The 14,277-nt window shown below is 46.2% G+C and overlaps 1 protein-coding gene across 1 annotated transcript in view; it reads right to left on the bottom strand.

The window, feature by feature from the left end:
- Positions 1-6,368: 6,368 nt before the first annotated feature.
- The window catches only part of upb1 (ureidopropionase, beta), a 187,621-nt gene continuing 179,712 nt past the window's right edge, over positions 6,369-14,277 (bottom strand). Inside the window, exons 8-10 of the mRNA XM_063031687.1 lie at positions 12,503-12,545; positions 11,817-11,971; positions 6,369-6,809 (exon numbers count right to left, since the gene is read on the bottom strand). Coding sequence (XP_062887757.1) covers positions 6,723-6,809; positions 11,817-11,971; positions 12,503-12,545 — 285 coding nt within the window. The 3' untranslated portion in view covers positions 6,369-6,722. The remainder of the gene's footprint in view (positions 6,810-11,816; positions 11,972-12,502; positions 12,546-14,277) is intronic.

The raw sequence follows: 14,277 nt of genomic DNA, 5'->3' as shown, positions 1-14,277 counted from the left end.
TGTGTGAATTAGTGACAGACTGCAGTGTTCTCTGTCCCTATAAATCAGTTAGTGAGTGGCACGAAGTGAATAGATATGCAATCTACATGTTACATTCTGACTCGGGAGAGATTCGAGATCCCCAGAATGCAGTCTGTGGGAACTGCTCTGTGTCGGCACAAGGGGGAGCAGGCACCATATGTAAGCAGAGGGATAAATGAGTGCTGGCCAGAGATTTATGCCAATCCTTTGTAACCACAGAATTAAAACTCTACCCGATAGTGTGAATATGTAGGTACTGCATAGATGCCACCTTGAATAGAAAGTTTACCAGTTTCTTGTCTTCCTCAGGTGACTAAAGGAATTTGTGAAGTCTTTCTTGACACTCAGGATGATCTGTATCAAAGATGCCATCTTGGACAATGTCTCCCATCCACTACATAATGTACTGGGTGGGCACAGGAGTACATTCAGCCAGAGACTCATTCCACCGAGATGCAACACAGAGTGTCATAGGAAGTTATTCCTGCCTGTGGCCATCAAACTTTACAACTCCTCCCTTGGAGGGTCAGACACCCTGAGCCAATAGGCTGGTCCTGGACTTATTTCATAATTTACTGGCATAATTTACATATTACTATTTAATTATTTATGGTTTTATTACTATTTAATTATTTATGGTGCAACTGTAATGAAAACCAATTTCCCTCAGGATCAATAAAGTATGACTATGACTATGACTATGAATATTCTATCCGCATCCGTCTCAGCTTGGTATGGCGACTCTTCTGGGTGTTACAGCGAGGTGTTGGTGACACGGAAACCAGCCTTCTCACTGATCCGCTAAAGCAGTCACCAGAATCAGTGAACCCTTGACATTCCCTCATCTGCCCCTTCCATCGGACAGATGAAAGAAATGTCTGAAAGATACAACAAGCACGTGCACCAGGGCAGATTCTATCCCGTTATCACACTATTGAAGGGACCCGTATTACGAAAAGATGGACCACTAACTTCACAATCTACAACGTTTGTACCTGCACTTTATATGTATGTAATGCCCTGGTTCACCCTTTTACGCAGCCAAGAAAGCCGGGGGGTTTCCTGTAACTGTCACACTTTATTCTGCATGAGGGTTATTGTTTTTCCTTCAAGTACCTCAATGCACTCTTGAAATGAAATGATCTGTGTGTAAAACAACATTTTCACTGTACCTCGATACATGTAACAATAATAAAGCAAGATACCAACATGCTCGTGTGGATGTCTCTGGGTACTGCTGTGTTTTGTGCTGCTCGAACCGACCAGGGCTTTGACCAGTGGCCGCTCCAGACTTTGGAAGGACTGAGAGGAGGGATCCCAGGATAGCTACCGATGCCACATGCTTAATGAGGCCAGCACTTGGACAATTACAGAGTTTAATATGTGGCTAAGGAATTGGTGTAGGACGGAGGGCATTGTGAGCAGTTTTGGGCCCCTTGTCTTAGAAAGGATGTACTGAAAATGGAGAGGGTTCAAAGAAGTTTGGTGAAAATGATTCCAGGATTGAGTGGCTGGTCATAAGCAGAGTGTTTGAGACTCTTGGCCTGTTTGAGGGGGCAGGGATTCAAGTTTCTGGATCATTGGAACCTACTTTGGCGCAGATGTAACCTGTACAAAAAGGACGGGTTACACTTGAATCCTAGGGGGACCAATATCCTGGCGGGGAGATTTGCAAAGGCTACTGGGGAGACTTTAAACTAGAATAGTTGGGGGGTGGGAATCAAATTGAAGAGACTAGGAGAGAGGAGGTTAGTTCACAAATAGTGAAAGCTAGTAGACAGTGTGTGAGGGAGGATAGGCAGGGGACAGAGATCAGGAGCACTCAGACCGAAGATGTAGGAGAGAAGGAAGAAAAAGATAACAAAGTTGTTTGCACCATTAGGGATAAACAGAGAGTAAGAGGTGGAGAGTTTCTTAAATGCATCTATTCTAATGCTAGGAGAATTATAAGAAAGGTGGATGAGCTTAGAGCATGGATTGATACCTGGAAATATGATGTTGTAGCCATTAGTGAAACATGGTTGCAGGAGGGGTGTGATTGGCAACTAAATATTCCTGGATTTCGTTGCTTCAGGTGTGATAGAATCGGAGGGGCAAGAGGGGGAGGTGTTGCATTGCTTGTCAGAGAAAATATAACAGCCGTGCTTTGGCAGGATAGATTAGTGGACTCGTCTAGGGAGGCTATTTGGGTGGAATTGAGGAATGGGAAAGGTGTAGTAACGCGTATAGGGGTGTATTGTAGACCACCTAATGGGGAGCGAAAATTGGAGGAGCAAATTTGTAAGGAGATAGCAGATATTAGTAAGCACAAGGTTGTGATTGAGGGAGATTTTAATTTTCCACACATTGACTGGGAAGCCCATTCTGTAAAAGGGCTGGATGGTTTGGAGTTTGTAAAATGTGTGCAGGATAGTTTTTTGCAGCAATACATAGAGGTACCAACTAGAGAAGGGGCAGTGTTGGATCTCCTGTTAGGGAATAAGATAGGGCAGGTGAGGGAGGTATGTGTTGGGGAGCACTTCAAGTCCAATGATCACAATGCCATTAGTTTCAAGTATGGAGAAGGACAGGACTGGACCCAGGGTTGAGATTTTTGATTGGAGAAAGGCTAACTTTGAGGAGATACGGAAGGATTTAGAAGGAGTGGATTGGGCCAATTTGTTTTATGGGAAGGATGTAATAGAGAAATGGAGGTCATTCAAAGGTGAAATTTTGAGGGTACAGTATCTTTATGTTCCTGTTAGGTTGAAAGGAAAGGTTAAAAGTTTGAGAGAGCCATGGTTTTCAAGGGATATTGGAAACTTGGTTTGGAAAAAGAGAGAGATCTACAATAAATATAGGCAGCTTGGAGTAAATGAGGTGCTTGAGGAACATAAAGAATGTAAGAAGAATCTTAAGAAAGAAATTAGAAAAGCTAAAAGAAGATATGAGGTTGCTTTGGCAAGTAAGGTGAAAATAAATCCAAAGGGTTTCTACAGTTACATTAATAGCAAAAAGACAGTGAGGGATAAAATTGGTCCCTTAGAGAATCAGAGTGGACAGCTATGTGCGGAGCCAAAAGAAATGGAGGAGATTTTGAACAATTTCTTTTCTTCGGTATTCACTAAGGAGGATATTGAATTGTGTAAAGTAAAGGAAACAAGAAGGGTTGTTATGGAAAATATGACGATTATAGAAGAGGAAGTACTGGCACTTTTAAGGAATATAAAAGTAGATAAGTCTCCGGGTCCTGACAGGATATTCCCTAGGACCTTGAGGTAAGTTAGTGTGGAAATAGCAGGGGCTCTGACAGAAATATTTCAAATGTCATTAGAAACGGGGATGGTGCCGGAGGATTGGCGTATTGCTCATGTTGTTCCATTGTTTAAAAAGGGTTCTAAGAGTAAACCTAGCAATTATCAGCCTGTGAGTTTGACGTCAGTGGTGGGTAAACTGAAGGAAAGTATTCTTAGAGATGGTATATATAATTATCTGGATAGACAGGGTCTGATTAGGAACAGTCAACATGGATTTGTGCGTGGAAGGTCATGTTTGACAAATCTTATTGCATTTTTTGAAGGGGTTACTAGGAAAGTTGACGAGGGTAAAGCGGTGGATGTTGTCTATATGGACTTCAGTAAGGCCTTTGACAAGGTTCCACACGGAAGGTTAGTTAGGAAGGTTCAATCATTAGGTATTAATATTGAAGTAGTAAAATTGATTCAGCAGTGGCTGGATGGGAGACGCCAGAGAGTAGTGGTGGATAACTGTTTGTCAGATTGGAGGCCAGTGTCTAGTGGTGTGCCTCAGAGATCTGTACTGGGTCCAATATTGTTTGTCATATACATTAATGATCTGGATGATATGGTGGTAAATTGGATGAGTTAAGTATGCAGATGATACTAAGATAGGTGGCGTTGTGGACAATGAAGTAGGTCTTCAAAGCTTGCAGAGAGATTCAGGCCAGTTAGAAGAGTGGGCTGAAAGATGGCAGATGGAGTTCAATGCTGAAAAATGTGAGGTGCTACATTTTGGTAGGACTAATCAAAATAGGACATACATGGTAAATGGTAGGGCAATGAAGAATGCAGTAGAACAGAAGGATCTAGGAATAATGGTGCATAGTTCCCTGAAGGTGGAATCTCATGTGGATAGGGTGGTGAAGAAAGCTTTTGGTATGCTGGCCTTTATTAATCAGAGCATTGAGTATAGGAGTTGGGATGTAATGTTGAAATTGTACAAGGCACTGGTGAGATCAAATTTGGAGTATTGTGTGCAGTTCTGGTCACCGAATTATAGGAAAAATGTCAACAAAATTGAGAGAGTAGAGAGATTTACTAGAATGTTGCCTGGGTTTCAGCACCTAAGTTACAGAGAAAGGTTGAACAAGTTGGATTTTTATTCGTTGGAACGTAGAAGGTTGAGGGGGGACTTGATAGAGGTATTTAAAATTATGAGGGGGATAGATAGAGTTGAAGGGGATAAGCTTTTTCCATTGAGAGTGGGGGAGATTCAAACAAGAGGACATGAGTTGAGAGTTAAAGGGTAAAAGTTTAGGGGTAACATGAGGGGGAACTTCTTTACTCAGAGAGTGGTAGCTGTGTGGAATGAGCTTCCAGCAGAAGTGGTTTAGGCAGGTTCGATGTTGTCGTTTAAAGTTAAATTGGATAGATATATGGACAGGAAAGGAATGGAGGGTTATGGGCTGAGTGCAGTTCGGTGGGACTAGGTGAGAGTAAGAGTTTGGCATGGACTAGAAAGGCCGAGATGGCCTGTTTCCGTGCTGTAATTGTTATATGGTTATTCACTGGAATTCAGAAGAATGCGGTGTGACCTCATTGAAACGTATCACATGGATGTGGTGAGGATGTTTCCCATGGTAGAGTGGATGTGGTCCAGATGGCACAACCTCAGAATAGAGGGGCGTCCTTTTAGAACGGGTGAGGAGGAATTTCTTTAGCCAGAGAGTGATGAATCTGAGGAATTCTTTGCCACAGACAGCTGTGGAGGCCAAGTCTTTATGTATATTTAAGGCAGAGGTTGATAGATTCTTGATTGGTCAGGGCATGAAGGGATACGGGGAGAAGACAGGAGATTGGGGCTGAGAGGAAAATTGAATCAGCCATGATGAAATGGCGGAGGAGACTCGATGGGCCAAATGGCCTGTATCCTATACCTTATGGAACACACTATATAAAAAGGCATCCATTAGTCTTGCGAGATCATGGACCTGCACCTGGAAAGTCTTCACTCTCCAGGGCACAGGCCTGGGCAAGGTTGTATGGAAGACCAGCAGTTGCCCATGCTGCAAGTCTCCCCTCTCCACGACACCGATGTTGTCCAAGGGAAGGGCAAGGGCCGATACAGCTTGGTACCAGTGTCGTTGCAGAGCAATGTGTGGTTAAGTGCCTTGCTCAAGGACACAACACGCTGCCTCGGCTGGGGCTCAAACTCACGACCTTCAGATCACTAGTCCAATGCCTTAACCACTTGGCCACGTGCACACTGTTACATACCTCATGGATATCTTGTAACTGTCTTGTGAGGATGATGTAATAGTCTTGCGGAGGTCACATGATGTAATTTTCCGACCGATGTGAGGTCACGTGACGACCTGTTCTCACCAGGTATACAAGGGTAGACCCCTGGTGATGCAGTTAGTTTCAGCTTAGTTTTGTGTTAGATACTCCGCTGCTGCGTATTCGGCTGATGATGCAGTTTTTGTTTTAAAGTGCAGTTCTACTTTCTATTATAAGTAGTATTGGAGAGTGAAGATTTTACCAAAATTTGGGAATTCGCTGAGTCCAGTAAAGTTGGTGTCGTTCGGCAGTTTCGTAAAGGATCAACCTTATTAAGAGATAGTGACCTGCATCTGAGACAACTCCTGCCAAAAGTGCAAGGAAGTTTGTGCAAGGTTTGCTCGCCGGGAAAAAGGTCAGTTCCTTTTAAGCCGTGTATTTCCGGCGTCGTGAATCCTGCGTACAAGGCAGGTTCCGGCTGGGATCAGCAGTAATGACACATCTTCGAGGAATTCTTTACTTCAGGAAAGTCTCTCCTAATTGACTGTATAAATCTATTGGACTTTTGAATTTACCATACTAAGAACTGTGTTCAAATTTACCACTTTAAGAACTGTTTCGCCTTTACCCTTTTAAGAACTGTTCCAGAGTTGCCGTATAGCAGTTAACTTCCGGTTAAAGTTTTCATTTGTTTATCTTTTACTAATATTGAGCAAAGTTTAATAAATGTTTGTTTGTTTTTATAAAACCAGACTCAATTCTATATTCATTGTTGCCGGTCACGTGACAACACACTATATTAAAGAGCAAATTGTGAGACTTTGATTGAAGAGAGTATGAACACAACCATAATGCTGATTATTTAATTAAAATCTAATGTTATCACATCATAATGACAAGGGATACAATGATCTCCGTAAACCCAGCCATTTGAGACAAGAGCAGGTACAGGCGGACTGTATGTCAGTGTGATATCTCTGTTGGGTTGCCCATCAGGCCAGACCAGTGATGAGGTGATGGCCTGATGGGCTGGGAAGTGAAGTGTACAGGACAACTGGTGCTGTTATACTGCAGCCTGGGTGACAGAGTGAACAGCTGGGTAATATTGCAGCTGTAGAATGGGAACGAATGCCCTGTGTGAACCCATGGAGAGGGAGGGCAGTGGACTGCCCCCTTCACTGTAAAACAGGCCTGCAGCTCACGTCACTGCTCGGTGATAACGTTGGGCAGGAAGTCGTACTGCATGGCCCGATACAGTTCCTCCTCGTACATCTCCAGCCTGGCTGTCATCTGCAGAAGAAAATTCAACAGAAACCATTAGTTACCCCCCAGTGGAGACATGGGCCCCATTGGCAAGCTCACCTAAAGGCAAAGGCAATCCCAAATTACCAATGCACTTCACACTGCCAACGAGAGACACCCTCACCCTCTACACCTTGCAGTATTGGAGTGTCAGCCTTTGCGCCCTGGGCTGCCTGGGGCAGTAGTGGGTTCAGGGGCTGCTGGTAGTCCTGGGATGAGGCCTGTTCCACCGGAGTGGTCTGAGCAGCAGGCTGTACCTCACAACTTCAGCAGCTGCTCCCTACTCCACTGGGCCGAGTGCTTTGGCGAACCTGCTCAGAGCACCTTCGTTTGGAGAAGATTCTGTTTACAATGCTGCATGCAGGTTCGACCTGTGTTCTGACTGACTGCGTCGCTGCCTGGTATGGAGACCACCGAGGGCTGTAGACTCAGTGACTTTCACCACGGGCACAGCCCTCCCCAGTACTGAGAACCTCAAGAAGGCAGGATGCTCGCCATGCCCTCTGCTCATTCCTACCATCAGGGAGGAGGCACAGCACCCTGAAGGCACTCACTCAACATCTTAGAAACTGTGTCCTCTCTGCCATCACATTCTGAAGGGTCTGCATTATAAACACACTCAAAATGCTGGGGAACTCAGCAGGTCAGGCAGCATCTATGGAGGGGAATAAATAGTCGATGTTTTGGGCCGAGACCCTCCATTAGGACTGGAATAGCGGGGGCAGAAGCCGGAATGAGAAGGCGGGGGCTGGAAAGCAACCTGCGGATGACAGGTGAGACCCGGTGAAAACAAAAGTGGGTGGGGGAGGGCGGAATGAACTGGTGATTCATTACTCTTCGACACTATTATTTTGTGATCTAAGGTGAGTTTTACATTTTCACAACTGTAATGCTGCCACTAAACAAATTTCGCATCGTATCAGACAGTGACAATAACCAGATCTGAATGCGCAGACAGTCAGGTCTCAACAGGCTGAAGTGTTCTTTGGCTCTACACCAACATGCTGTGGAAAGGGCACTGTGAACCTTCCCTCAGCTGGTCCGGGTAGCTCCTGCCAGAGAACACGGGTGCGGTTTTTTAATGTGGAGGACGGAGCAGGAAATGAGATCTGAAAATCTGAAATAACAGAGAGTACAGGGAGCTCAAGGGGTAGGTCGGGCAGTGTCTGTGGAGAGGAACTGGGAGAGAGAAAACAGTTTTAATTTGCAGAGAGCTGCCAGATGAAAAAGACGGTAGGATGGATAGGGCGGAGTGAATATCTCTGGCAGGGCAAGACCGAAATGGGTTTGGAGAAGGGTTGTTGATGGGGCAGTCAGAGGGTAACAAAGCAGGGGATGACAACGGAGGGGGAAAACCTGAGGCAGTGTCACAGATGGATGTTGGCAAAATTTACCTGGCAGAAACTGAGAGCTCTTCCTCAGCCTTGTGTTGGGTCCGTTTTAGCTGCTGAAGAAGCCACAGGCTGAGAGCTGAGAGTGGAAGGGCGAGCTGAAGACAGTGCAAGCAGGAGAAGGTGAGATGTTTGTTGTAAACAGAGCAGATGGACCCGGTGGGCAGATTGGTCAGAGATTGGTAAGGTCATGCGAGAGGGTTGGCAAGATTAACTATATTTTCTTCAGCATACACAGCCCCACAGGTCAGACATCAGCACTTGAGATTCTCTTGCAATCACGGTTGACAGAAGGGCAGGAGTGACCACTCAGTGGGCTGAGGTTTAGAGTTTCAGCTGAAGGGGTTCACCATAACGCTGCCTGCATTAGAGGGCGTGTCCTCTAAGCAAAGGCTGGACAAACTTGGATTGCCTTCTCGGGGCTGGCAAAGGCTGAGGGAACATCTGATGTAAGTTAATAAGATTATGAGAGGCATAGACAGAGTCAGAATCTTTTTCCCATGGTATGAATGTCTAGAAACATAGAAAATAGGTGCAGGAGTAGGCCATTCGGCCCTTCAAGCCTGCACCGTCATTCAGTATGATCATGGCTGATCATCCAACTCAGAACCCTGTACCTGCTTTCTCTCCATACTCCCTGATCCCTTTAGCCACAAGGGTCATATCTAACTCCCTCTTAAATATAGCCAATGAACTGGCCTCAACTGTTTCCTGTGGCAGAGAATTCCACAGATTCACCACTCTCTGCGTGAAGAAGTTTCTCCTAATCTTGGTCCTAAAAGGCTTCCCCTTTATCCTCAAACTGTGACCCCTTGTTCTGGACTTCCCCAACATTGGGAACAATCTTCCTGCATCTAGCCTGTCCAATCCCTTTAGGATTTTATACATTTCAATAAGATCCCCTCTCAGTCTTCTAAATTCCAATGAGTATAAGCCTAGTCGATCCAGTCTTTCATCATATGAAAGTCCTGCCATCCCAGGAATCAATCTGGTGAACCTTCTTTGTACTCCCTCTATGGCAAGAATGTCTTTCCTCAGATTAGGGGACCAATATGGTCTAATATGGTCATAGCTCAAAGTAAGAGGGGAAAATTTTAAAGCAACACACACAAAATGCTGGAGGAACTCAGTAGGTCAGGCAGCATCTATGGAAAAGAATAAGCAGTTGACTTTTCGGGCCGAGACCTTCAGCAGGACTGAGAGGGAAGGGGGAAGATGCCTGAATACAAAGGTGAGGGGAGGGGAAGGAGGCTGGCTGGAAGGTGATAGGTGGGTGGCAAAGGCCTAGGTCCAGAGAGGAAAGAATCTGACAGGGAAGGAGGGGTCCGGGGCAAGTAATAGGAAGGTGAGAAGAAGTGAAAGGTTCGAGACAGGAATAGAGGAAGGGGTGGGGATTTTTGGTTTTTCAGAAGGAGAAATCAATATTCATGCCATCAGGTTGGAGGCTACCCGGACAGAATACAAGGTGTTGCTCCTCCACCCTGAGGGTGGCCTCATCTTGGCCATGGATAAGCACGGCGGAATGGATTGGGAATTGGAATTAAAATGTTTGGCCACTGGAAAGTCCACTTGTGGTGGATGGTACAGTGGTGCTGAACGAAGCAGTCACGAAGCGTCTCACGAACATAGAGGCCGAATCGGGAGCACCGGACACAACAGACGTCCCCAGCAGATTCACAGCTGAAGTGTGGCCTCACTTGTTTGGGGTTCTAATAGGAAGGAGCTGACTGGGCAGGTGTAGCATCTTGGCTGCTTGCCGGCAGGGACGAATGAACAAATGAATCGCGACCCCTACCCAGCCGGGTGGGAGGTTTGTTTAGTTACGTTCAGTGGAGAGGTCCCTTTGGAGGGGGCAGAGGATAATGTGTTGGATGCGGAGGCTGATGGGGGACTCTACCACTATTACAATGACAGGAAGATGGAGTTAGTGCAGACGTATGGAAAATGGACTAGATGCAGGTGAGGGCAGAAAGGGAAACTCTTATTCTTTAAAGGAGAAGGATGCCTCTAATGTCCTGGAACGTTAAGCTGCATCCTGAAAACAGATGCGGTGGAGGCAAAGAAACTGAGAAAAGGGAACAGCGTTTTTACAGGGGACGGGGTGGCAGAGGCAACTTTGTGAATCAGTAGGTTTATAAAAGGTATTGATTGACAGTTTGTCTCCAGAGATGGAGATCCAGAGATCCAGAGATCCAGAGAGTGGAGGGAGGTGTCAGAGATGACCCAAGTGAACTTAAGGGCAGGATGGGACTGGGAGGCAAAATTGATGAAATTGACAAGCTCTGTGTCAACGTAGCGGAGGGAAAGTTGGGAGGCTTCGAAAATAGACTGTTTTATACAGCCGATGAAGAAGCAGACAGATCTCAGGCCTGTGGCTACCCCTCGGGTTTGGAGAAAGTCAGAGGAGCCGAAGGAAATATTGTTGAGGGTGAGGACCAGTTCTGCCAGATGGGGGAGGGTGGTGGTGGAGGGGACTGGTTGGTTCTTTTGTCAAGAAAGAAGCGGAGAGATTTGAGGGGAATAGACATCCACGGTGAAGATGAGGCAGTCAGGGCCAGGGAATTGAAGATCAAGGGCATGAAAAGTGTGGGAAGGGACCGAACCAAGGGGACAGAATGGTATCAAGATATCAGGACACGGGTTCAGTGGGGCAGGAGCAGGCAGAGACAACAGGCCTACCCAGACGGTCCAGTAGGAGTAGAAGCGAGCAGTGTGAGGTAAGGGAACTATGAGTTTGGTGGCAGTGGATGGAGTTCTCCAGAGTAGGTGAGGTCACTGATGGTGCCGGAGATGGGTTTCTGATGGTGTGGAGTGGGGTCCTCCTCGAGGAGTAGGTATGAGGAGGTGTCTGAGGGTTGTTGCAAGGTAGAGGTCAGTGGTAAGGTTGGGATTGGTATGGAGAGAGTGCAGGGCAGTGCTTTTGGAAGAGGTCAGGTTAGATGAGAGAGGAGTGTTGACATCGAGATGTCTCATCAGCAATTCGAGATGAAAAGATCCAGAGCGGGCAGAACTGTAACAAGAAGAGGGGGAGTGCTGGAGACGGAAGAAGGGGTCATTAGCACAGGTTGTGGGATCCTTATCAAGGAAGCAAGCACAGACACAGAGGTGACGGAAGAAGAGCTCAAAATAAAGGGGGGGGGCGCGGAACTTGCTGAGGTGCAGGCGAAAGGGAACAAAGGTGAGGCCCTTACCGAGGACAGATTGTTCTTCCTCAGAGAGAGGAAGGTTGGAGGGAATTGTGAAGACCCAGCACCAATGAAAGCTGGGATCAGAGGGTTGGGGTGTTCAGGGAAGGTGGGGAGTGGTGCAGGGGGCGGGTGAAGGGGAGACTGGAGGTTCAGTGGTCGTGTATAAAGTCTTGGCCTGGAGGTGCTGGAAGTCAAAGACCAGGCTGGAGCTGGAGCTACAGGACACGCAATTAGCAGTTTGAAGTGTCTGGGGTCATAGGAAAGTTTAAAGGAGATGTGCGGGGCAAGAGTTTTTTACATGTAGAGTGGAGGGTGCATGAAACATTTACCGAGGGTGGTAATGGAAGCAGAGGCATCCAAGGAATGGAGGGAGGATCAGAAATGGAGCCGGGAGAATCAGCTGTGCTCTGAGTTACCTTGAAGCCCCATTTGTCACTCATCTGTCGGCACAGATTAAGATCCATCTCAGCAATCAGCAACCCATCCCTGGTACGAGACAGACCAGGAGTCCGACTGCCATCAGGAGCAGCAACGTAGCTGGAGCCATAGAAATGGCCAAAACTGTTGTGAGCTTCAGGAAGAAACAGAGGAAATCAGTTTAGTACAAATATGGAACATCTGTCTGGACACTGGTAGCGACAGTCCTGCAACAGGAGCCCAGCCTCAGATATCAAGAGCCAGTTCCATCACTGACTTTCTATCTGAGGTTGAAATGTTAATAGATATTGTCCTCATGCCACGGTAAACTCCTGACCAATGCACTGAGGGAGAGTCGTGCACCCTTGTCCCTTTTTGGTGTGACCCTCCTTCAGTCAGGGTTAGTTCCTGGCTGAGGGATCCCAAAGACCAGGCTGAGTCTGTGGCTTGGGGTAGCTGACTGCAGCAATGCCCAACAATCAGTAATGGAGGACAAACAGCCAGGACAAGAAGGTGCAAGACCCTCTGCTTGGACAAGTAGTGAAAGAACCTGCATTCAGCCCCTTCATAATAATGCTAAATTTACACGTGCAGACTAGAAAAGAAGTCTTACCAGGACAAGAGGTGGAATAACAAAGACGTTACATTACAAATGTAAGGACCAGGCTGGAGAGTTCCTGCTTACCCTTCTTTCCATCGCCGGAGGTGAACTCATTCTTGAAGTACTCCTAGGAGGCAAAGGCAACGGATAAACTGAGTGGATGAACAGCCAGGAGCCTGGTGTCCCTCACACAAAGCTCCCTCCCTGGCTCAGGGTCCGCTGTTTCCCTGGTTTCTGCACCCAATCCACCTGATCCACATGCAAACAGGCCTCTCAGCCCGACTAGTTCATGCTGAGCAAGGTTCTAAGCTTGCTGACCATGTTGACCAAGGCAGTTTTGTTTTCCTGTGTTTAACCTACAATTCCTCTAAATATTTCCTATCCAAGTACCTTTTAAGTGTTGTCAAGCACTTGCCTCACCTACTTCACCTGGTTGCTCGTTCCATAACTGACCACTGGGTGAAGAAGCTACCCTTCAGGGTCCTATTAAATCTCTCTAGTTCCTGATTTCCCAATGCTGGAGAAAAGACTGCATTCTTTTCTGTGCCCCTCATGGTCTGATACACTTCTGTAAGATGTTCCCCTAGTCTGCTATGTTCCAGAAGATGAAGTCAACCTCTCCCTATAACTCAGTCCTTGACAACATCCTCATAAAACTTTTCAGCACTCTTTCCAGCATAATGGCATCTTTCCTATAACGGAGTGACCAGAACTGAACACGACATTCCAAATGCAACATCAGTAACATCTTGTAGAACTGCAATGGAACCTCCCCACTGCTATACCCAGAGTCCTGACTGATGAGGGCCAGTGTGTCCTCACCAACCTCTCTAGCCACAATATCACTTGCAGGAAGCCGTGTAGTTATACTCTGAACCAGGGCCCTGCGAAAGTCCTAACCTCATTTGTCTTTCGAAAATGCAACATCTCACATTTATCCAAATTAAATTCTATTTCCATTCCTCAGTTCACTTGTCCAGGTTTTTCTTTGCAGCCCTTCCTAAATAAATGGTCAGTAAATCCTGATAAACATCTTCACGGTTTACAAAACCAGCTATTTTAGTGTCATCTGCAAACTAACCATACCTTGTACATTTTCATCCAAATCATTGATCAAGATAACAAATCCTAGCATTGACCCCTGGGGAATGCTGATAATCATGAGACTCCGGTCAGGAAAACAATCTTCCACCCACACTCTCTCCTACCCACCAGCTAACCAATTGTGTATCCAATTAGTCAGTCCTCTGTGATCTAACTTTCCATGGTCGCCTGCCTTGGGGAACCCTATCTTACTGAAGGTCATAAGGACCACATCCACTATGCTGCCCTCACTGACCTTCTTGGTCTCTCAACAAAACTCAACCAAATTCATGAGACATGATCTCCCACACACAAATCTGTGCTGAATATCTCTACTCAACCCTGTCTTTCCAAATGGATATACATCTTCTCCCTCAAAATCCCCCTGATCCTATCTACTACAGCTGTTAGGCTTTCTGATCTTACAGTTCCCAGGACTTTTTTTGCAGCCCTTCCTAAATAAAGGTACAACATTATCCACCCTCCAGTCTCCTGGAAGCTCATCTGTCACTGATAATGTATCTCAGTCAGAGCTCCTGCAGTCTCTTCTCCAGATTCCCATGGTGGTCTTGGATACACCCGATCAGGCCTTGGAGATTTATCTACATTTTTACACTTTACGACAGCACCCCTTTGCTTTACCGAAGACTCTACTCAAACATCCCTATTAACCATCTCAAGTTCAACAGTTGTTTCCCTCTTTCTTTCCCTGCTTTCACATGCACCCACCAATTCCCCTTTGATCTTTTGCCTTCCACCTACTCTGGGAGTATTTT

Source organism: Mobula hypostoma, chromosome 23 (assembly GCF_963921235.1).
Source record: "Mobula hypostoma chromosome 23, sMobHyp1.1, whole genome shotgun sequence".
Classification (NCBI taxonomy): domain Eukaryota; kingdom Metazoa; phylum Chordata; class Chondrichthyes; order Myliobatiformes; family Myliobatidae; genus Mobula; species Mobula hypostoma.
Note: the sequence above shows the minus strand (reverse complement) of the source record. Positions and strands in the feature narration are given on the sequence as shown.